Source organism: Trachypithecus francoisi, unplaced genomic scaffold (genome assembly GCF_009764315.1).
Source record: "Trachypithecus francoisi isolate TF-2019V2 unplaced genomic scaffold, Tfra_2.0 Lachesis_group12, whole genome shotgun sequence".
NCBI classification, from domain to species: domain Eukaryota; kingdom Metazoa; phylum Chordata; class Mammalia; order Primates; family Cercopithecidae; genus Trachypithecus; species Trachypithecus francoisi.
The window spans coordinates 72,629,269-72,652,483 of NW_022681457.1; the positions used below are offsets into that span (position 1 = coordinate 72,629,269).

The 23,215-nt window shown below is 37.1% G+C and overlaps 1 protein-coding gene across 13 annotated transcripts in view; it reads right to left on the bottom strand.

The window, feature by feature from the left end:
• The window catches only part of OSBPL9 (oxysterol binding protein like 9), a 171,314-nt gene that overhangs the window by 19,512 nt on the left and 128,587 nt on the right, over positions 1–23,215 (bottom strand). For 7 of the 13 annotated variants that reach the window (XM_033226396.1, XM_033226393.1, XM_033226399.1 and 4 more), the window contains 6 exons: positions 22,297–22,326; positions 20,517–20,567; positions 14,379–14,417; positions 9,947–10,037; positions 8,747–8,851; positions 4,190–4,349 (listed from right to left, as the gene is read on the bottom strand). In XM_033226396.1, the coding sequence (XP_033082287.1) occupies positions 4,190–4,349; positions 8,747–8,851; positions 9,947–10,037; positions 14,379–14,417; positions 20,517–20,567; positions 22,297–22,326 (476 nt within the window). The remainder of the gene's footprint in view (positions 1–4,189; positions 4,350–8,746; positions 8,852–9,946; positions 10,038–14,378; positions 14,418–20,516; positions 20,568–22,296; positions 22,327–23,215) is intronic. The other 6 variants (XM_033226394.1, XM_033226404.1, XM_033226406.1 and 3 more) reach the window with 1 other exon arrangement.

Consider the following 23,215-nt stretch of genomic DNA (forward strand, 5'->3'; position numbering starts at 1 on the left):
AATGGAAAAAAAAATGGGATAAATTTTTAGCCATTTCATAATTTACCTTGTTCAGAACAAATGATATAAAGAAAACAGTTTAAAACAACATCTATGTATATAGGAAAGTTTTATCTGCAATGAGCTAATTGTCTAGAATTTATGCATAAAATCATAAAGTATGCAAAAACAACTTAAAGCTATGAATTATAATATCAATTTATTGAATACCTTGTATGTGCCATACACAGTATGTCTAAATCTACATTACGACCCTAAAATAAACACAATGACGCTCATAATACACAGATGCTCAGAGGTTCAATGACAGGCCTGAAGTCATACAGCTGGTGAGTAGTGGAGTCATTTCAAACACTTCTGGCTCCAAAGTACATGTTCTTTCCAACATGTACTTTTATCTAATTTATAAATGCGTAAGCTACACTGCTCAGTGACACAGTTACACAGAAGCTATCACTAGTATAGGTCTTTAGAAAAAGAACAGTGAAAGGACTTAAGCTTTCAAGTTCTCTTCCTTCAGAAAGAAAAAAACAAACAAAAAATAGTAAAAAGAAATTTGACCTCAGAGTTAGAAAATTAGCAGTAGCAGCTGATGACCAGCAGGTGTCACAAGCTCAAAAACCTACAGACGCCAGGCAGAGAATATGTGGACAGGACCAAGACATAAGATAATACGGAACTGGAGAGCCAGCATACCCAACCTGAAAGGATCTAAAGCCTTGTTAAAACAAAACAAAAAACAAGTCAACAGAACAGTGTGCTGCCCAAATAAAACATCTTCAGCCTTTACTGGTTTGGCTTCTAGATTAGGGTATACAAAAAGGAAGAATGAAATTGAGGAAGAAAAGGAACACAGAGTGGGTTAGTTGGACACAAAAACTTAACGCTGGACCCGTTCAAAGAGATGTTAATGAACTGTGTGTTTATTATGGGACAGGGTACTGGGAAAGCATAGAAGGAACCTTAACAGCAGGAATAGAAGCAGCCCATGAGCCTGTGCATGACTTTGTAGACCTGCCTATTACAGGTACAACAAGTGTTTTAAATGTTTTGATTTCATAGAAATTTTGGGAGAATCCCTTATACCGGAGCCAGAGAGTATCTATCAGTGATGTTACCAAGAGCTAACCACATATTACCAAGTTTTTACAGAATATAGTCATATGCTTTTAAAGGATGGATAGATGAGTGATTTACTAGCAAGTGATAGTCAGTTGAACTTTTGTTTAGAACAACAGCTAATGTATTGTCTTTAGGCTGGGCACAGGGGCTCATGCCTGTGATCCCAGCACTTTGGGAGGCCGAGGCGGGCAGACAGCCTGAGGTCAGGAGTTCGAGACCAGCCTGGCCAACATGGCAAAACCCCGTCTCTACTGAAAGTATAAAAATTAGATGGGCATGGTGGGCACCTGTAATCCCAGCTACTCAGGAGGCTGAGGCAGGAGAATTGCTTGAACCCAGGAGGCGGAGGTTGCAGTGAGCCGAGATCACACCACTGCACTCCAGCCTGGGTTACAAGAGCAAAACTCCGTCTCAAAAGAAAAAAAAAGGCTGGGTGCGGTGGCTCATGCGTGTAATCCCAGCACTTTGGGAGGGTAAGGTGGGCAGATCACGAGGTCAGGAGATCGAGACCATCCTGGCTTACACAGTGAAACCCCGTCTCTACTAAAAATACAAAAATTAGCCAGGCGTGGTGGCGGGCACCTGTAGTCCCAGCTACTCGGGAGGTTGAGGCAGGAGAATGGCGTGAACCTGGGAGGCGGAGCTTGCAGTGAGCTGAGATTGCGCCACTGCACTCCAGCCTGGGTGACAGAGCAAGACTCTGTCTCAAAAAAATAAATACATAAATAAAAAGTCTTTCTCTTTTAAATATAATAATGATAGAACCCTTCAAAAATTAATAATAACCTGTCATTTTGGAATTTTCTTCCAAATGCTTATTTTCTTTTAATCCCATTATTATAATAAAAATGTTTTTTCCAAAATTAAATTTCTATTGGCAAACTGCTAATAATGGTTTCTTAATAGTTTACGTTTGAACATTCAAAATGAAGAAAAGAAACCAATATGCTAAACTAAGCTTTTCTGCTATACTGCTCTTCTTTAGTTGTAGACTTAAACCTCCCTTCCACGTCTTAACCATATATATTCACCTAGACCACATATATTTCACTTTTTCCCACATTCAACAGCTGAACTGATCATAAGTCAAAAAGCTTCATGAAGCAATAATCATTTTCCATATGTGCTAACATTTTGAGCAGTTATGATACAGTCATAATACAAATGCTGTATTTCTCAATTCATGTGTATGGTTAAGAGAACTAGAGTCTTAATGCAACATTTCTTATTTAAAGAAACCAGCATTCAAGGTCTGAGGACTGGCTGAAGGTAATTAGCTTGCAAATTCACATTTAATTATTTCCAAATTTGTACTGTTTTACAAAGCAAAAACCCTAGCTATAGTAACAGTACCAGCCTGAGAAAGCAGAATTAAAAATAATTCCCTAAGCCAACTATTAATATATCTACAACAAACACAAGTAAAATGAAAGTATATCAGTAATTCTACTTTTTTTTTTTTTTTTTTTTTTTTTTTTATGACGGAGTCTCACTCTTGTCACCCAGGCTGAAATGCAGCAGCCCAATCTCGGCTCACTACAACCTACACCTCCTGGGTTCAAGCGATTCTCCCATCTCAGCCTCCTGAGTAGCTGGGACAACAGGCATGTGCCACCACACTTGGCTAATTTTTGTATTTTTTTAGAGACAAGGTTTTACCATGTTGCCCAAGCTGGTCTCAAACTCCTGGGCTCAACTGATCCTCCCGCCTCATCCTCCCAGATCACTGAGATTAGAGGCATAAGCCACCACATGCGGCTCCCTAAACTTCTTTTTGTTGTTGTTTGGAGACAGAGTCTTGCTCTGTCGCGCAGGCTGGAGTGCAGTGGTGTGATCTCAGCTCACTGCAACCTCCGCCTCCCAGGTTCAAGCAATTCTCCTGCCTCAGCCTCCTGAGTAGCTGGGATTTAAAGGCATGCACCACCATGCCTAGCTTTTTTTTTTTTTTTTTTTTTGTATTTTTAGTAGAGACAGGGTTTCGCCATGTTGGTCAGGCTGGTCTCGAACTCCTGACCTTGTGATCCACCTGCCTTGGCTTCCCAAAGTGCTGGGATTACAGGCATGAGCCACCACGTCCGGCCTCCCTAAACGTTTTTAAATAAAATTAGTGCCTTAAAGCCAGCGCAGAGAGACAGATTTGAGTTGGACTTATGTTTCCCTGTAAGTAGACTTGCAATAAAAAGCTTTTCTTTCCTCAAAAACCTGGGACTTAGTCATGGCTTCTAGTGCATTGGGCAGCAAGTCCCTTTTGCTCCATAACACTGTAGGAAATAAATTTCTGTTGTTTATAAGCTACCTAGATTACTGTCTTTTGTTATGGCAGCTGAAAGGGACTAAGATACCATACCATGTATTCCATTAGATTATAAATGTCTGCCTATTCCCCCAAAAGTTCCTTGTGGGCAGGGCCTGGGTCTCTGTAATCTTGTTATAAACCTAGCACAGTGCCTGGCTGATAGGTGTTGAATATTTCCACTCTAATTTAAAAAAAAAAAAAAAAGTAATAGAAATCTCTTATTCATATAATGCTTCACAGCTTATTCACTCTCACTGGACCCTCTCCTAATGTTGGTACTGCAGAAATGGCCAAGATTCAACTAATAACACTGGCATATTACTAGAGGTGATGGTATTTATTCCATTTGGAGTAACTTAGGATTAAAATCAAAACTCTCACAGAATTGGCTTTGCTCAACAAGCCAACTAAAAACAAGTTGTCCATACAACTATATATCAATAAAAAAATTGATATTATATATCAGTAAAATAATTGATATTATATATCAATAAAATAAAAAATATATATCAATATATTGATATACAGATATCAATATATCTATTAAAAAGGCTGCCCTTTTAATTTTCCCAAATAATAACTGATGAGGCAAGTCTGTCATTAACACTAGTCTCAAAATCAAATTAGATTTTTAAAAATAAGGAGAATCATTTAAATACAAATATTCCAGGTGATCACACAAGTGAAAATGTTATCTAAGAAGAAAATAAGTTTGAGTGAGAACTGCAAACAAAAGATCTGAGATTTACTTAGGAGAGCAAACATACTTACTCTATTAAGCGCTTTGGGGATGAGCCACTTTGATGGAATTCATCGGCATCATAAAATTCATCTTCACTGCTGGAGTAAGAGAACTCTGGGACTGTATTTGGAGACAAGTTCACATGGCTTGGAGAAGTGAGACTGCTACTCGGTGGTGAATGGCCACTGCCTAGGAAGTTAAAAGGGTTTTAGAGAAAAATGTTGGTGATAGAGAAGAAACTAGGGAGATGGAGTCAAAGCAGACTTTCCTAAAATCAAGGAAGAGTTTGGTTAAGTTTGTAAAAGCTGCTACACTATTTATAAAGAAAATCAACATTTAAACTCCACACAGAAAATGGCAAATCATGATATAAAATGAGGACACAGCCTTTTAAATAAATGAAACAAAAAGCTATGTCCCCATTCTATAAAGATTATCATTAATACTAGGAAGGGGGCCCTTTTGATTATATGAGTTGTGGAGTTGCAAGGACCACAACAGATATGATTACCAGTGGGATGCCAAGGCTCTTATTTTACACTGCAGATCCAGATACCTAAAAATGCAGCAGTGAGCCGCTGGGAATGCAAAATGGAAAGAGTATTAAGACCACATAAACATTAAAATATTGCAGGATATCACATTCCTATCATTCAGTATTTTCTGGCAATCACATGGAAAATGCACACACCATCCAAATTCCTCTCTTTTTTCCACCTAAGTCGGGGGCTCAGAGGTGGAGATAAAAATAGAGGGCTACTATGACAAGAATGCAGAAAATGAAAAGATTCAGAAGAACAGTTTTCTATTCCTAAACAGTCTAACTAAAGAAATGGAAATGAATGAAAGACCCAGAGAAAGAAGACTGTCATCTAATCTCTGAGATGATCATCTGGTACCTTGTCTAGTAGTAAAGCAAGAACAAAAAAGTATCAAACCAACCCACAAATGGAGTATTAAGATCAATTTAACTTAATGAGCATTTAAGGGCTGTCAGGCAATTTATGCTAATCTACAGATGTCTGGTGAAGATTCAAGTTTATTAAGACACTGACGGCAATTTGAAAGCCAGGGCCACGGTTCTGGAAGAAATTGAAGACAGCAATAAAAATGAATCCAGGCTAGGCACAATGGCTCATGCCTGTAATTCCAGCACTTTGGGAGGACCAGATGGGAGGACTGCTTGAGGCCAGGAGTTCAAGACCAGCCTGGGCAACAAAGTGAGAGCCCCGTCTCTTAAAAAAACAAATAAATAAATTAGCTGGGCATGGTGTGCCTGTGGTCCCAGCTACACGAGAGGTTGAGGCAGGATCACTTGATCTGAGGAGGTTGAGGCTGCAGTGAGTTGTGTTTGTGCTACTGAGGTCCAGCCTGGGTAAACAGAGTGAGACCTTGTCTCAAAAAAAAAAAAAAAAAAAAAAAAAAAAACCACCGAATCCAGAGTCACAGATTTTTTGCCCATTCCTGTATCTATGGTTCAATAGTTATGAAAAAGAGCACATGGGTTTGGCACATTTAGTCATCATATTCACAAAGGTATTTTAAAAAGATAACATAAAAAGTTTAACCCTTAAAAGGTAATGCTTATTTTGGAAATTCCAAAGGTAGCTCACCTTATTAGTAAATAACTTTATATTCTTTTTATTACCCAACAGAAAAAATAAGAGAGAAAAGCAGCTTTTTCTTATCGGAATTAAAAAAAAAACTGACCAGGCCGGGCGTGGTGGCTCAAGCCTGTAATCCCAGCACTTTGGGAGGCCGAGACGGGCGGATCACGAGGTCAGGAGATCAAGACCATCCTGGCTAACACAGTGAAACCCCGTCTCTACTAAAAAAATACAAAAAAACTAGCCGGGCGAGGTGGCGGGCGCCTGTAGTCCCAGCTACTCGGGAGGCTGAGGCAGGAGAATGGCGTGAACCCGGGAGGCGGAGCTTGCAGTGAGCGGAGATGGAGCCACTGCACTCCAGCCTGGGTGACAGAGCAAGACTCCGTCTCAAAAAAAAAAAAAAAAAAAAAAACTAGCCGGGCGAGGTGGCGGGCGCCTGTAGCCCCAGCTACTCGGGAGGCTGAGGCAGGAGAATGGCTTAAACCCAGGAGGCGGAGCTTGCAGTGAGCTGAGATCCGGCCACTGCACTCTAGCCTGGGCGACAGAGCGAGACTCTGTCTCAAAAAAAAAAAAAAAAAAAAAAAAAATTGACCAAGAATTGCAAATGATTAAGTAGCATGCAAATATTCCAGGTGATCACACAAGTGAAAATGTTATCTAAGAAGAAAATAAGTTTGAGTGAGAACTGCAAACAAAAGATCTGAGATTTACTTAGGAGAGCAAACATTTTATCTTATTCCTTTATTTCTTTTTTGTATTAGCAAGAAGGGAAAGAAAAGTGGAGAAAATGAAGTTAGGATGAAAAATCAAATAAGATATAAATCACAGAAATTTAACTTTAAAATTTTGTTTAAATCTATCTACTCTAAAGTGTTACATTTTTGAAATATCTTCAACTGAAATAGTTTTCAGAAGATTATCTTCTGGAAATAATTTTTACTAAAATTAATGTATATAAGAAGAGCTTCTCACTTATTCAAAGTCTGTTGCTAGTTTTATGTATTTCCAAACAGAAAAATTTTATAATTTTGGCTGTTTCAAAATTCTGACATAAAAATACAAATGACAACAAACAGGTACTATCTTTTAAATGAAGAAGAGGTGACACAGCTCAGGAAATACAGAAGTCAGCCAAAATATTTCAATTTCATTATTCAAATTGCTTATCAGCCTTTTCCCAAGAGCTTCAAGTAAGGGAGCTACTTTTTTTTCTTTCAAAATTCAAAGGCACCTGCCCACGCTGTTAAATAGTAAAGATCAAAGTAAAAGCATCAGTACTTTTTACTAATTCAAATTTTTAAAATCACACATTTTAAAATCACAATTTTTAAAATTCATTATTACATAGGAAAAATCCTACCCAGGAAAAAAATCTGAGGATGAACAAAAGCGGCTGATCTCCCACTTCTTCAAGAGTGGTTTTGGTTTTGGTTTCCAGGTTTAACAGTGTGAAAAGTGCTAGATGCATCCTTGAGTTTTGTCTTACAAGTTATTCAACATACATTTAATTAATTTTAAAACAAGAATAAATCTAGTATCTAACACTGATAGTAGCCCTGTAAAATAGAGAAAAAATAAAGACTATAAGCTTAAACGAATTAAGAAAATGCAGGCTGGGCGTGGTGGCTCACACCTGTAATCCCAGCACTTTGGGAGGTCAAGGTGGATAGATCACCTGAGGTCAGGAGTTCGAGACCAGCCTGGCCAACAGGGTGAAATGCCGTCTCTACTAAAAATACAAAAACTGGTGGGGGCGTGGTGGCGCACACCTTTATTCTCAGCTACTCAGGAGGCTGAGGCAGGAGAATCGCTTCAACCCGGGGAGTGGAGGGTGCAGTGAGTCGAGATGGTACCACTGGACTCCAGCCTGGACGACAGAGTGAGACTCCATCTCAAAAACAAAAAAACAAAACAAACAAAAAAAAGAAATGCAAATTAAAATGAAGTATCTTTTTTCTGACTATAAAACTGACAAAAAGGTGAAAGATTGATAAATGTTTTCTAAAAAAATACACATATGACAAAGGTGCTGTACAAGGATATCACTGAAGTATTGTTTATAGTGGAAGAGCACTGGAAAAAATTTAAATGTCCATCAGTGGAAAAAACAAGCAATACCTGCCTAGGCAGCTGTAAAAAGAATGCTGTAGACCTAATTTTACAAACATGGAAAGTGCCCTAAGTGTTCTTTGTTAAAGGAAAAATGCAAGTTACAGAAACACATTACCTAACTTAGGTTTAAACAAAAACAATAAAAATACACAACATAAGTGTATATGCACATACACGTATGCAAATTACTGGGGGGAGAGTAAAGAGGACTTCCCGTTTTTATTCTGTGCACTTCTGTGTCAGCTAGAAAGTATGCAAGTCTAGCTGGAGTAAATTTTGCAGAAAGTCAACATAGATCACCAAATGAATGTTAAGGTAAAAAACAAAACTCTGTAATATTTTATTTTATTTAAATTATTATTATTCCAGGTATGGTGCCTCATGCCTGTATCATCTCAGCACACTGGGAGGCTGACGCAGGAAGACTGCTTGAGCCCAAGAGTTTGAGACCAGCCTGAGCAATATAGGAAGACTCCCCTCTATAAAAACTAAAAAATCAGCCAAGTGTGGTGGTGTGTGCCTGTGGTCCCAGCTACTTGGGAGACTGAGGCCTGGGAGGTCAAAACTACAGTGAACCCTGATCATACCACTGCACTCCAGCCTGAGTGACAGAGTGAGACCCTGTCTCAAAAATAAAAATTAAAAAATTTTAAAAATACATAAATAATACTTACTTACTGAAGCTTTTCTTTCAAACACAGAGCTAACCACTTCATGTATGGAACTGTAATGTTAAAACTAAGATATCTCCAACAGAAATATACAACACATTTCTTCAACTTTCCCCCCTCCTCATCAGAGGTCACAAACAAACCTCAAATTTTAATAAAGAGTTATGAGAAATAAAGAAATTATGCATATCTATACCTGTACTATTTGGTGTAGGAGTCTGATGATGTCCCAAGGTAGCCAACACAGGTCCAACTGGGAGGGAAGATGGACGCTGCTCTGACTTACACAACTGAACAGGTTCTAGGAGATTTGAACATATAAAATAAGGTACAGAAACAGCCAAACACACATTCTATTGACTGTAATTGTCTGGGATTCAAAATCCGAAAGGTAATTTTTGAAACTCTTATTTCATTAAGTCTAGTTCCATGCTACTCCTTCCTTTTGACTTCCTAGCCTCTTAAACTCAATGATGATATGCTACAGAGTACTAAGATACCAGGCAGGATATCAAAAGACCAGCTACAGTAGGCCAATACTGCAGTACAACTACACTGTAAAACCAACAAATGCTTCTGATGACGATGTGTTTCTGAGCCTCAAACGACATAAAATCAGAAGTGGAGTACAGTACCGCCCCCTCTTTAGCCCCAAGAGGTAGCTTAAGCTAATTCACTTAAGGAGTAAAAACTCACAAAAGGATTTCACATACTTACTAGTATTTTTAAAAAGAATTTTCCCTTTTATAGTACAATTTCTGACTTCACTATGCCATCATTGAAAACATAGAAATGTTGGATACAACAAAAGGACAAAAGGAATCAGTCAGCGTAGCTAGGTATTGGCCCTGAGCCCTTCTTTGTCAGTTTTTAAAAATTTGCATTTATTGCTCTATACCAAAAAAAAAAAAAAAAAAAAAAACCACACCCAGATGTCATGTGATCAGTAGGCATCATAAATTTCCTTCTTTACTTTCTCATTATCTTAAAATCTACCATGAACATACCATTTGTGTTGTTCAGAGCTACACAGAATACCCCAAAACGGAACATCCCTGGGTTATCCTGAATAAGGTATAGTAATTTTTCCTTGCTAGCCACGAATTCTGAGTCATAGAATTCTGTCCTACCAGTGAATCCAAATCTTAGTAACCACGTTTGTTTTCTAGCTCACTTTGAATACCAAAACCACTCTCATCACACTTCAGTAAAGCCCTAATATCAAAACACTATCATCTTTTTCTAGTTCACTTTTGGCTGTATTATTTTTTGAGTCCTTTTATTTATTAAAAACAAGGAAAACTAAAAATAAACAGTAATAGCTGAGACTGCTATGACAGCCACACAAATTATTTTTTTCTCATTAATGAATCTATGACACACTTTCTCAAATTACCTGGAGGTAACACAGTCTGGGAAGGCATTGTGCTGATCACAGGTTCCAAAGGACTAGGTTGATATATTGCATCTACAGGATTAATAGTACTCTAAAATAAAGAAACACAATATAGTTATTTTTAACTAAATGTTCTTCTCATGCTACCCTCCCAAATGCCCACATTTATGACCGCAAAATCCTGAAGGTAGCTATACAGATATGTTGATCAAAATGAAAAGAGGAAATGAAACACCTATACAGAAGTGTAAGAGTTTCTTAAAGCATAGTAAGGAAAGAAAATGAATGAATCTCTGTCACAGAAGAAGGTAAAGCTAAATGGAAAAACTGAGGAGTTATAAAATGGTGTGGGGAGATTTCAGGAAGTCAAAACCACCTCTCAATTCAATTCAGTGCTTCTCAATTTCTTAATTCACCACAAATATTGTTTCTCTGTTTCTTTCACTTTTGGTGAGTTACACCAAATGTCCAAGTAATGTACCTGCACCACTAGGATCTCATCTTTCCATCCCATACTGCTGCCATCACACAGTACAGTCACTCCTCAGGTACCCAAGGGGGACTGGTTCCAAGCGCCCCCTGAGGATACCATAATCAACAGATAATCAAGTCCCTGATATAATATGGTGTTTTTGCATGCAACCTACATATACCCTCCCATATAAGTTAAATCATCTCTAAATTATTTATGACACCTAATATTATGTAAATATTATATAAGTCACCATTATACTATATTGTTTAGGAAATAATGACAAGGAAAACAGTATATACATATTCAGTAAAGAGGTACTTTTTTTTTTCCTCAAATATCTTTAATCCACGGTTGGTTGAATCCACAGATGCAGAAGGCTGACTGTGTGTCTAGTTTTATGGTCACTAAAGAGAAAGAGATGTATCTTCTAATTGGGGAGTGTAGAGAAGAGGGCTTGCTTTCTGAGGATTCAGAAGAGAGGGAGAAAAAAATTCAGACATGTAGTTAATTTTAGAGGGGAGAAAAGTCTAGGATTCTCTGATTCTAAGTCAAGAAATTATTCTGACAGCATGAAGGCATTTTAAAAAGAAAACTCCATAACTTACTGATAGGGTTGGGGGTCGGGTGTGTACATGTTAAACCAAGGTCTTTGCCACAGCAAAGTTTACATTTACCATTTAGACAACTAAACTGGGCAAACTCAAGAAATACAAATGTAAGTTTTTTAGCTTCAATTGATCTGGAAAACCGAACTTCACATATATATTAAGTAGTGCTTATAACAGAAGATACTAAAATGGAAATATAACGGAAAGATTTTGCCAACGAATAAGCCCAAAAAAGCAGTTGTAAAAACTTAAAATCACCTAATAATAGAAACTGAGGTAATGGTAAAGTTTTTGTAGCATTCTCATGTAATGTCTAAGTTAAAAAAATTTTTTTCCAGGCCATGTGAAAAACAAACAAACATACATTGTTTTCAGAACCGTTAAACAAAAAAATTTAAAACCAAAAAAACCCAGCCCTCTTTCTGCATGAATATCTAAAACTCATTAAATAAGGTCTCTTCAATCAAGTGACTTGAACACAAGAATTCTGATTCTTGTCACTACAATAGTTTATCTGCCATAAATACTTTAACTAAAAAATGAAGGACACTTAGAGAAAACACTCCCAAAACAATCAGTAATAATTAAAAAAACAACAACAAAAAACTAAGAAACTGAAGTAGGGAATGTTTTGAAGCACTGAGAAAAGCAAAGAAACAGAGACTTGGAGTTTTTAATTTCTTAGAATCCTTAAGTCTCTTATCCTCTATGGGCCTCAGTTTCCCAGTCTGCAAAATAGTCTGTTTTATATGGGTGCTAAGGGCTTTCTGGTTATTTCTTTGATTCTATTTTCAGATAGCAGACCAAGCCATAATAACTAAACAAGTATCTCAACAAACCTGGAGCTGTTCCTAAAATAAATTCCTTGTTTACACAGCACTTATCTTGAAAATAACTCCAAATGCTTTACAAAGACAAAATTCCACCATTAACACTTTGATATACAGGAGTAAGAATATGTCACACCTCCTTACCCCTCCCACTGAAGGGAATAAGAAATAAAATAACTTGGAACAAGGGACCAGAATTATCTTTTGGATGTAATCTTTTATTTTCCAGATGAAATGTTCTTACAATTAGGCTGGTCAACCAAAGAAAACACTTAAAAACTTTTTGCACTGTTAAACAAAAATTATGGGAGGCTACTGTTTTGGATTGAACTCTTGTACTAGGGCCCAACAGATTAGACCAAACCAAAATGGAGTTACTCTTGCTAAATGCTGTATCATTAAACTCTAAGGAAGCAAGTGGATCCCAAAATGGACCAGTTTTTTTTCTGAAAATAGGAGATTCCAGTCTACCTGAGTCAGTGTAATACGGAAATGCTCTCTGTTTTAACCCTTAAAAGTAATCTGATGTTATCAGCATTTTTTCCTGTTACAGTTCTCACCTTACAAAACCCACTGTTTGCCATTGCCCAGTGGGACCTCTCATTCTATTTTGTAGAATGGAGGCTGACCCAATCCATGCATCTTGAATAAAAGCCAATTCGATCTATGATTCAATTTGTTATAATTTTGTCTTTTGATAGCATGTATATTAAAAGTACTCAATCTTTTTGTTATTGTTGTTTTTGATAGAAAAAATAATAACGATGCTATACTTATCCACAGTCCTTGGTCAGTCAACTTCAGGCTAAAATATGTCACATTACACTCTACAACTTGCTTTAAAAATAAATGTGCAGAGCTTGAGAAGCAAAATTACTACTACTCAGCCCTCATCTGTTGTGACATTAATGAAACCTATGTAATACAATGTATTGTACATACACATACATGTATGCATAGCTAATATTTATTGAATACTATGTGTTTGTTCTGTACCTTACAACACGTTTCTAAGGTAGAACCTTTCAGCTTTCTTTACAGGAAAAGACATTAAGACTCAGAAAGGTTAAGTAATTTGCCAAGGTCACAGGTAGTGAGTGGCAGGACTGTTTTATTTGAACCCAAGCAGCCTGCCTCTAAGGCCTATTCCATGAACAGTTCCTCTACTTTTTCAAAATAAAAATTCTTAAGGAAAATATGCTCTAGTCCCTGGGCAAATGATTCAAAGATATTTTTCTATTAGTTTAAATTTTCTATGAGCATGAACTTTCTAGATGTTTTTCATTGCAAATGATCAAGTGTTTTTGGTATGTTTTATAAAATCCTGCCTCTTTTAGTTAACATAATATAACTAATTTGGCTTTGAGGGAAAAGAGATAAAAACAACAGCCAACAAGGTTTTCCTCTGGAGTCCTTGGGGACCATATAATGCTAGACAATACATAGAGTCCTTTCTTATGAGGCTAACAATCTTCGACAGTATCTCAGGAAGAAATATTTCACTTTGTATTACATTTATATCATACAACTGTATTATATCACCATGGATCAAACTTTGAACTGACAAAAATTCTGATGTATTTAATTCAAATTCCAAACATGTTTGTTTTACTCCTGCTTTCTTAAGAAATATGCAAACACAGATTTAACTTAAAATTGTTTTAAAACCAAATATAAAGATAACATACTCATCCTTTCAAGTACAATCATGAGATGTTTTTGAAAATTTACAGAATGTTTTTCCAGATCTCAGACAAGCTGGCATTTGTAGGTCTAGGACAAAAAAAAAAAAAAAGGCTGCCTCCTGCTTCAGGAATACAGACTGAACAGAGGTCACTCAGTTACCATAAAACTAGGGTAAGCACAAACCACAAACCTTCAAACTCTTTTATTTCCAGCTGGGAAATACTAACAATACAATTTTCTTCTTTCTTTTTAGAGGGGAAGTTGAATATAAGGAAAAGGTAAAAAGATAACAGAGAGGAAAGAGTAAGAAGATGGCTATAAGAGAAAGAATTCATGTTGTAAATTGTTCCAACAAAAATGCAGTACATACCACATTAACAATGACGGTTAACACACACACAAAAACTAAAAATAAAAGATAAAATAATAGTAACCTATAAACATATTCAAATAGATTAAGGTGTGTTTCACTATTGTACTCCCCCCAACCCCACTTTCATCTGAGAAAAAAAGAAATTAGACAAGAAATATGGCACTGAGTTATGCATTATTTAATTGAAAAAGCTGAGTATTCATACCATGATTAACCCTTCAAGTTAATACATGCAAAGTGATTCAATCTGAACCCACACTTAGAAAAATTTTAAGATTGTCATTTCCCCTGCAAATGATTGCTGAAAGATGTGAGCTTAAAGGAAATTGCGAGAGTCAACAACAAAAAGCAGTGAGTAGTTGGCACTGAAAAATGAGTAGTAATTCAGGCTTCTCCTGATATGACTGGTTATAATGCTCTGCAGAAGTAAAGGGAAACAAAAAGATTAGATTAAACTTACTATCATTCCATCTGCGTGCTTCTCCGCATTACTCTGGTCCTTAAGGAAAAATGTTAAAAATATTAACTTTATTCTTACAATTAAGTAACTCCTTGTGTATTTCTCCTACAAGAAAGCTTATTTACTAGGTAAGCAATAATGTTAGAACATGATTTCTCTGCCTCCACTAAGATTTTAATTCCATGTGTACATTCTGAGCCAAACACAATTCTAACACTGGCTACACAAAAATCAACACCAACAGCATGGCAATTATTTTTCTATATAGGGATTTAACTAACTTCATCATGGAAATATCCCATAGAACTGTAATCATGTTCAAAATTCCAGGCAAAAGTGATCTCTACATGGATGAACCTTTGAAAACATGAAGTGAAAGAAGCTAGTCACAAAAGACCACATATTGTAATATTCAACTTACATGAAGAGTCAAGAATAGACAAATCTAGAGAGAGAAAGCAGATTAATAGTTGCCAAAGGCTGGATGGGGTGGGGGGGGGGGGGGTAGGAGGCTGTTGGAAAAGAAAGGGAGGCACTGACGTTCCTCAGCTTACAGTGGAGTTTACCTCCCAACAAACCCATCTGAAGTTGAAAATACTGTAAGTCAAAGATGCATTTAATTCATTTAACCTACCAAACAGCATAGCTTATCCTAACCTACCTTAAACGTGTTATAGAACACTTATATTAGCCTACGGTTGGGCAAAAACCATCTTGCAAAAACCATCTTGCAGAGTTTCAGTTGGTTACCCTTGTGATCGCGTGGCTGACTGGGAGCTATGGCTTGTTGCCACTGCCCAGTATAGTGAGAGAAGATCATATGGCATTATCAGTAGCCTGGGAAAAAACCAAAACTCAAAATTCAAAGTACAGTTTCTATTGAATGCATATTACTTTTTTGCCATCATGAAGTTGAAGAATCCTAAGTCAAACCATTGTTAAGTCAGGGACCATCTATATAGAAAATCTATACAGAAAATGATTGCTTAATAGGTATAGGGTTTCTTTTTGCAGTGATAAAAGTATGCTAAAATTAAATTATGGTGATGGCTGTACAATTTTGTAAATATAATAAAAACCATTGAAATAAACCATTTGTTTATTTATCTCTTTATTGGCCATCTACCCTAGGGTACAATCTTGGTGAGGACTTTGGTCATCTTACCACTTGTATTAGTCTGTGTGGGCTGCCATAACAAAATACCATAGACTGGGTGGCTTAAAGAACATCCATGACTTTGAAGACTTGGTGCAAAAAGAGAAAGACTCATGCCTGTAATGCCAGGATTTTGGAAGGCTGAGGACGGAGAATCACTTGAAGCCAGGACTTTGAGACTAGTCTAGGCAAAAAAGCAAGACCCTGTCTCTACAAAAAATTTTCAAATTAGTGAGTGGGGCACTGTGGTGAGCACCTGTAGTCCCAGCTACTCAGGGTGCTGAGGCAGGAGGATCACTTGTACCCAGGAGTTTGAGGTTACAGTGAGTTATTTATGACTGTGACACTGCACTCCAGTCTGGGTGACAGAGCAAGACACTATCTCTTAGAAAAAGAAAGGGAAAGAAAGAAGAGAGAGGGAGAATATGAACTATCTCACTAGTAAATTTTTATACTGATTACATGTTGAAATAGTATTTTTGGTATACTGGGTTAATAAAATACATTATTAAAATTAATCTCACTTGTTTCTTTTTATCTTTTAAAATGTTGTTATAAGAAAATTTTAAATTACATTTATAGCTTTCATATTTTTATTGTATAGCACTGGTCTAGACTTAGGATATTCAATAGGAACCGACAAAATTAAAGCCTCAAATTCTAAGTCATCAACAGTATTTATCTGCATCTATTTTATGCAAGATTATAAAAACTACATAAATCAAATTGATCTGTGTCTACCTTAAAAAATGTTAATAGTCTCTATCTTTGCCTATAAGAATAACCATTTAAAGTGTCTGATTTTAATTGTATTGAAATACTGTTTTACTGCATGATTTAACTGGTGAAAATCAACCAGAGTTTAAATTTGTAGCAACTATACCTCATAACCAAAGCATGTCTAGCACAGTCTTTCAATTTCAGTGATAATTAAACAATGCAAAAATAGTGCTCTGGTAAATCACAGTCAACCCCCTGGCACATGCCATTCTGACAGGCATTCTGAGTTATGGTATGTGGTCACATCACCTGACTCTGATACTGGTTAAGTCTCCACCTGCAGAGGCCTCCTAGCTTATCTTCGCGCTGTCCTGCCCTTCTCTCCCCTTACCCCCCAGCTCCACTGCAGTCTCCCAGGAGAAGAACATCAGCTGTCTCCACCAAGGGTAAAAGGAAGGATGTATTCTGAGATAACAAAGCCCACTTGAAAATTCCACTAACCAGGTGGTCTCAAAACTTTGCTGCACATTAAAACCACCCAGGGGTTTAAAATAATCCCAATACCCAGGTGATACCCCATACAAGAGAATTATAACAGAATGTCTATGGGTGGGAGCCAGGAATCAGAACTGATTTCCAAATGACTCCAGTGTGCAGTAAAGTTTGGGAACCAATACGCTAATCATTTAAGGCAGGAGAGAATCTACTGGGCGTGGGAATTCAAATGAAAGAATCAAAACTGGAAAGAGCTTAAAATTAAAATTTTTACTTACAGCATGCCACCTCTAAGAAGCTGATACTAATCAGCCCCAAACAAGAAAGGTATCAAATTAGCTATCTTCTCATATCACTTTGGGGTCTCAAATGGCATTATCTCCCTCAAAGTAGTTGATTCCGATATTTTATTAACCTGCCAGTGAATAACAGTCTGCCAAAGTGGCTATAACAATTTATATTTCCATCAGTACTCGATGGAAGTTCTCCAATTTTTGCCAGATGTGTTACTGTCACTTTAAAATTTGCATCCTTCTATTTTTTTAAATTTAATAAACACTTATTTAGAGCTTATCACATGCCAGCTACCAAGAGCATCACAAATAATAATTCATTTAGTCTCACAGTATCAGTAAGAGATGACATTATTATTATCCCTCTTGTATATGGAATATAAACCAAAGCACAGCGAGGATAAATAAACTTCCTCCAGGGGTGGGGCTTGGATTCATACTCAGTATGGGTCCATAATCCATGCTCTTTAAGACTATGCAAAGTTGACTGTCATTATTATTCTAAAATCTTTTATTTTAATCACAGATTAACTGATTAAATTTACCTAAAGATTAGTTTATAGGGATGGTCATCACAGGACATCAGAGAAGTGGCTAAGTAAAAAAAATCATATAGTGAAAATACTAAACCATGCAACCATTAAAAGTAATGCATTAGAAAAATCACTCGGTAATTCAGTTATTTATCAGGCACCTCCTATATGGTAAGCAACTGTAGGTACTGAGGATACAATGGGGTTATGAACTGAATGTTTGTGTCCCTTCCCAAATTCCTATGTTGAAGCCCTAACCCCAAAGGTAGCTATATTTGGAGACGAGATCTCTACAGAAGTAACTAAGGTTAACTGGGATCATAAGGATGGGTCCTCGATTCAATAAGATTAGTGTCCTTGTAAGAAGAGACACCAAACAGTTTGCTATCTCACATGTGCACACTCCCTCTCTCTGTGCATACTCACCAAGGAAAGACTATGTGAAGACATGGCTATTTACATGCCAAGAGAAGAGCCCTCATCAGAAACTGAACAGGCCAGAATGTTGATCTTGGACTTCTGGCTTCCAGAACAGTGAAAAAATAAACTTCTGTTCTTGAAGCCACCCAGTCTATGGGGTTTTGTTATGGCAGCCCATGCAGACTAATATAAGTGGTAAGACGAGCAAAGTCTTCACCAACATTGTACTCTAGGGTAGACAGCCAATAAAGAGATAAACAAACAAATATATCATGTAAACTTGACTAGTGATATAATGCCACGAAGAAAAAGAAACCAGTGGGAGGTATAGATTATTAGATACAGGAGTCAGGAAAAGCCTTTCCAAAGATGTTCCTTGTGGTAAAAATCTGAATAAAGTGAGACAGTGAGCCTGGTGGAAATCTGTGGGAAATGCCCACTATGTGGAGGGAAAACCAAGTAAAAATTCCTAAAGCAGGGGTGGGGGGGAAGCTTGTCTTGCCTGAGAAAAAGAAATGAGCCAATGTTACTGGAATGGTGTGACCAAGCAAGGGTAGGAGACAGGTTAAGAGGGCAGTGAACGTAAGTAGTTTCTATTTCTTTACAAATGAGATGGAAAACATCAGGGGTATTCGAGCAGGCAAGTGACATGGTCTCATGTACATTTAAATTAAGTTTAAAGATACAAACAGAGTCCATATACGGTACAAATATAATTGAGGATTGTATTTGTATATAAGAAGCCTTAACAACAATAAACCTTCCTTCTGGAATAAATAAAAGGCCAAATTTCATTTACGTGATCCAAGTTACCCATTGCGAAGAACCCTAAAACGTAGTTTTATTAAGCTGGGCTAACACAGACAGGTAGCAAGTACAAATTACACTAAAAATGTTCTTGAGTGGCTAAACAGTTAGCTACTGAAATAGGCTAGGCTGACCTACTGTACAACTATCTAAAGTCCTGAATGATTTTCAGAGATCACCCAAACTAGCCTAAACACTGTATTAGCTCCTTTGATTCCCCAATCTTCAAGAGAAGGCAGTATGGATTCCCTAAAATATCTAGTCACTCAGGGCATGCTGTAGTTTACTGGTTATCTACAGGTAAACTTTTGGATAACTGTAGGTGCTTCTACTCACCTATGTAATTCCAGAGCCAAGAAAAACTAAAATAAAAACCTTATCTTTTTTGTGCCTCCAATCCTATCTTCCCTTTTGCTTGGCTTTGGAATATACTATGATCTACAACAGGAAATGAAAAATTCAGACACATACATAGGAAATCTAGGTATCACTAACATCGAGAAAGAGAACATAAGCCCTAAGTTCTGACACTTTATGTATCATATATTGGGCTGGGTTTGGTAGCTCACGCCTGTAATCTCAGCACTTTGGGAGGCCAGGAGTTCAGACCAGCCTGGGCAACATGGTGAAACCCTGTTGCTACCAAAAATATAAGAATTAGCCAGGTGTGGTGGTGCATGCCTGTAACCTCAGTTACTCAGGAGGCTGAGGCATGAGAATCAGTTGAACCCAGGAGACAGAGATTGCAATGAGCCGAGATTGTGCCACTGCACTCCAGCCTGGGCAACAGAGCAAGACTCTGTCTCGAAAATAAAAAATATATCTTAAATCTGGCCTCAAAAGAAAATGACATTGTCCCATTTAATTTACAAGCTAAATATTCTTACTATCCAAACACAAATGGATTGTCCTATGCTATTGTGTCATTAACAATAGTAGGTTAAAAGTCTCTATGATTTGGCAAACAAACATATGAAACTGAAGAAGTAAAAGAGATGAGTAATTACAAACTCATTCAAACAACATTTCTCAACTTGGCTGCAGAGCTGGTCACCCAACCCCTGCTAGCCACTTGCTGGAAATAAAGGCATGTAGTGAGGTAGAAATATTTTTTAAAATTCCTATTCTCAAACAGTAATATTCTTATTTCAGAAAATCTCAGGCAATAAAATATATATTTAGGCTGAATACACCAAAATTTTTCAGAAAAAGAGACAACATATATGAATTTTTAATCCACAATAATTCAAAATACATTGTTTCATGAATAAAGAAGAACAATTAAAATCCACTAATATAGTTCACTACTAGAAAAAAATCTAATAATTTTTAAAAATATATCTCTATTATATTCTTCATTATGGACAAGAACTGTAAGAACTTACTTCTCTATTTTCTTAGAAAAACGTTTTTTGTGGAAGGTTTTGTAAAAATATGTCCCTGTTCCAAGCAGTGATAATGGATAAAATGGAAGGAAGGGGTGAGTCATTCAAACATGCTCCCCTCCTTCCCAGCTACCAGAAATGACATTACCGGAAACAGTAGCTAAGATAACATCCAAACACAATAGTTGTTCCATAGTATAAGCTCACAATACAGTTTAATGTAGAAAAGTACTATGTTTCAGATCTGAGTTTTTTCACTACTAAAGAAAAATGTCATTATAATTTTTGAACTCCATACACAAAGGTAATTGAAAGTAAAATTTACTTACTTTGGCAATCTGCAGCAACACAATGCAGTGTTTAATTGATTCTACCATGCTCTATAAAAACAAAACACTGATTTTAGGATCTTGGCTCAAATAAAATGGATATATAATATTAAAGCTTAAAATATAAAAATCAGTTCAATGTATAGTGTTTAAGTCTATACTACACAAGAAATATCCTCTTTGGATCTAGTGGGTTCTAGTATGCTGATAATGTCAAATGAAGTTATTCATTAGCAGTTCTATGAATTTTAACGAATGCCACAAATTATTAATTTATACTAAATAATACTTTTTTTCTTTTTTCTTTTTTAAGAGACAAGGTCTCACTATGCTGATCAGGCCGGATAGCAGTGGCTATTCACAGGCATGATTATCGCACACTACAGCCTCAAACTCACGGGCTCAAGCGATCTCACTGCCTCAGCCTCCCAAGTAGCTGGCACTACATGCACATGCCACCGTGCCTGGTTCCAAATGGTTTTTCAACACTTCAAACAGAAAGACATATGAATCTGATTAACTTCCAGATTCTTACATCAACAGCAGCAACCCTAAGAAATCTACCTAAGAAGTTGATGGGCTGGGTATGGTGATTCACACCTGTAATCCCACTGCTTTGGTAGGCGAAGGAAGGAGGATCGCTTGAGGCTAAGAGACCAGCCTGGGCAACATAGCAAAATCCCATCTCTACAAAAAATTAAAATAAAAATCAGCCGTGCGTGGTGGCGTATGCCTATAGCCCTAGGGTGAAGCAGAAGAACTGTCTGAACCCAAGAGTTCGAAGCTGCAGTGAGCTATGACTGCACCATTGTACTTCAGCCTGGATGACACGGCAAGACCCCTGTTTCTTAAAAAAAAAAAAAAAAAAGACTTTGATGGAAGTATGAAGAATAAAGGATCCTGTCAAAACACTGGTGAATCAAATTATTATTTTGCCTGTTTTAAAATTTTGAGCAAGGTACACATCTCATTAGTAGCCCATTATATAATGTCAGAAGTCCACTATATCAGAAAACTTGAATTACAATATATTTTAATAAGAAAGAAGCCAGTTGCAGTTGCTCATGCCTACAATCCCATCACTTTTTTTTTTTTTTGAGACAGAGTTTCGTTCTTGTTGCCCAGGCTGAAGTGCAATGGTGCGATCTCAACTCACCGCAACCTCTGCCTCCCGGGTTCAAGTGATTCTCCTGTCTCAGGCTCCAGAGTAGTTGGGATTACAGTCATAAGCCACCATGCCCAGCTAATTTTGTATTTTTAGCAGAGACGGGGTTTCTCCATGTTGGTCAGGCTGGTCTGGAACTCCTGAATTCCAGTGATGCGTCCACCTTGGCCTCCCAAAGTGCTGGGATTACAGGCGTGAGCCACCGTGCCCGGCCAATCCTGCCACTTTTGAAGGCTAAGGCAGGAGGATCGCTTGAGCCCAGGAGTTGAGACCCGGACAACATAGTAAAACCCTGTCTTTAAGAATCAAAGAAAATAATTTTTAAAAAATATGAAATAACATATCCATTGTGCGTGGATGACACCTTTTATCCAAGGTTTCAGACAAGACCAGAAACAGGTAAATGTTACATGAAGTCAATTTCAATTAAGGAGCTTATTCTATTAGCATTATTTTAAATTCCTTTAGAAAATAATCAATGCTTAAGCACCTCTGTATAAATTCATAAAAACTAACATTTCAATTGCTGTCATCAATAATGGCAGCTTAAAATAGAAATAACATTTTAAAACATTTTCTAAGGCAAAGTCAGAGTGTATCAAACATATAACTTACATTTGTTGTCTCTTTGAGAGTTTCAATTTTCTGTGAAAAATAGTAAGTTTAAACAGAAATAATCAGAAGGACAAAGAAGCACAGTTGTTTTTTACTGGCTAGTCATTTAAAGAATTTTACCAAAATGTACTCATTCTAAGCGAGTACAAACAAGTTGGAAAGGGGGTACTTTTTGTTATATTTTGTTTTTTATCTAAATCAATTATTTGTATAAAAATTCCAGACATTTTATGAATTATATACCCTCTTTAACAAAATTCATGTGATTCAATTTAAGGTTTGTAAGAATAATATAAAACATTCTTATTCCTGCCTGAGCATGGTGACTCGAGCCAGTAATCCCAGCATTTTGGGAGACCGAGGAGGGAGGATCATGAGGTCAGGAGATCGAGAACCATCCTGGCCAACATGGTGAAACCCCATCTCTACTAAAAATACAAAAAATTAGCCGGGCGTGTTGGCGTGCACCTGTAGTCCCAGATACTCGGGAGGCTGAGGCAGCAGAATGGCGTGAACCCGGGAGACAGAGCTTGCAGTGAGCCGAGGTCGCGCCACTGCACTCCAGTCTGGGTGACACAGCAAGACTCTGTCTCTCAAAACAAAACAAAAAACAACAACAACAACAACAAAAAATGCTTATTCCTTACCTGAAAACAAGTTTTGGTTTTTCTATGAATTTCACTTATTTTGAAATCACATTTATCTTTCCTAAGTTGTTTTAAAATGACATGGGATTGTAAACTAGTTCAACCATTATGGAAAACAGTATGGCGATTCCTCAAGGATCTAGAACTAGATGTACCATATGACCCAGCCATCCCACTACTGGGTATATACCCAAAGGATTATAAATTACTCTACTACAAAGACACATGCACACGTATGTTTATTGCGGCACTATTCACAATAGCAAAGACTT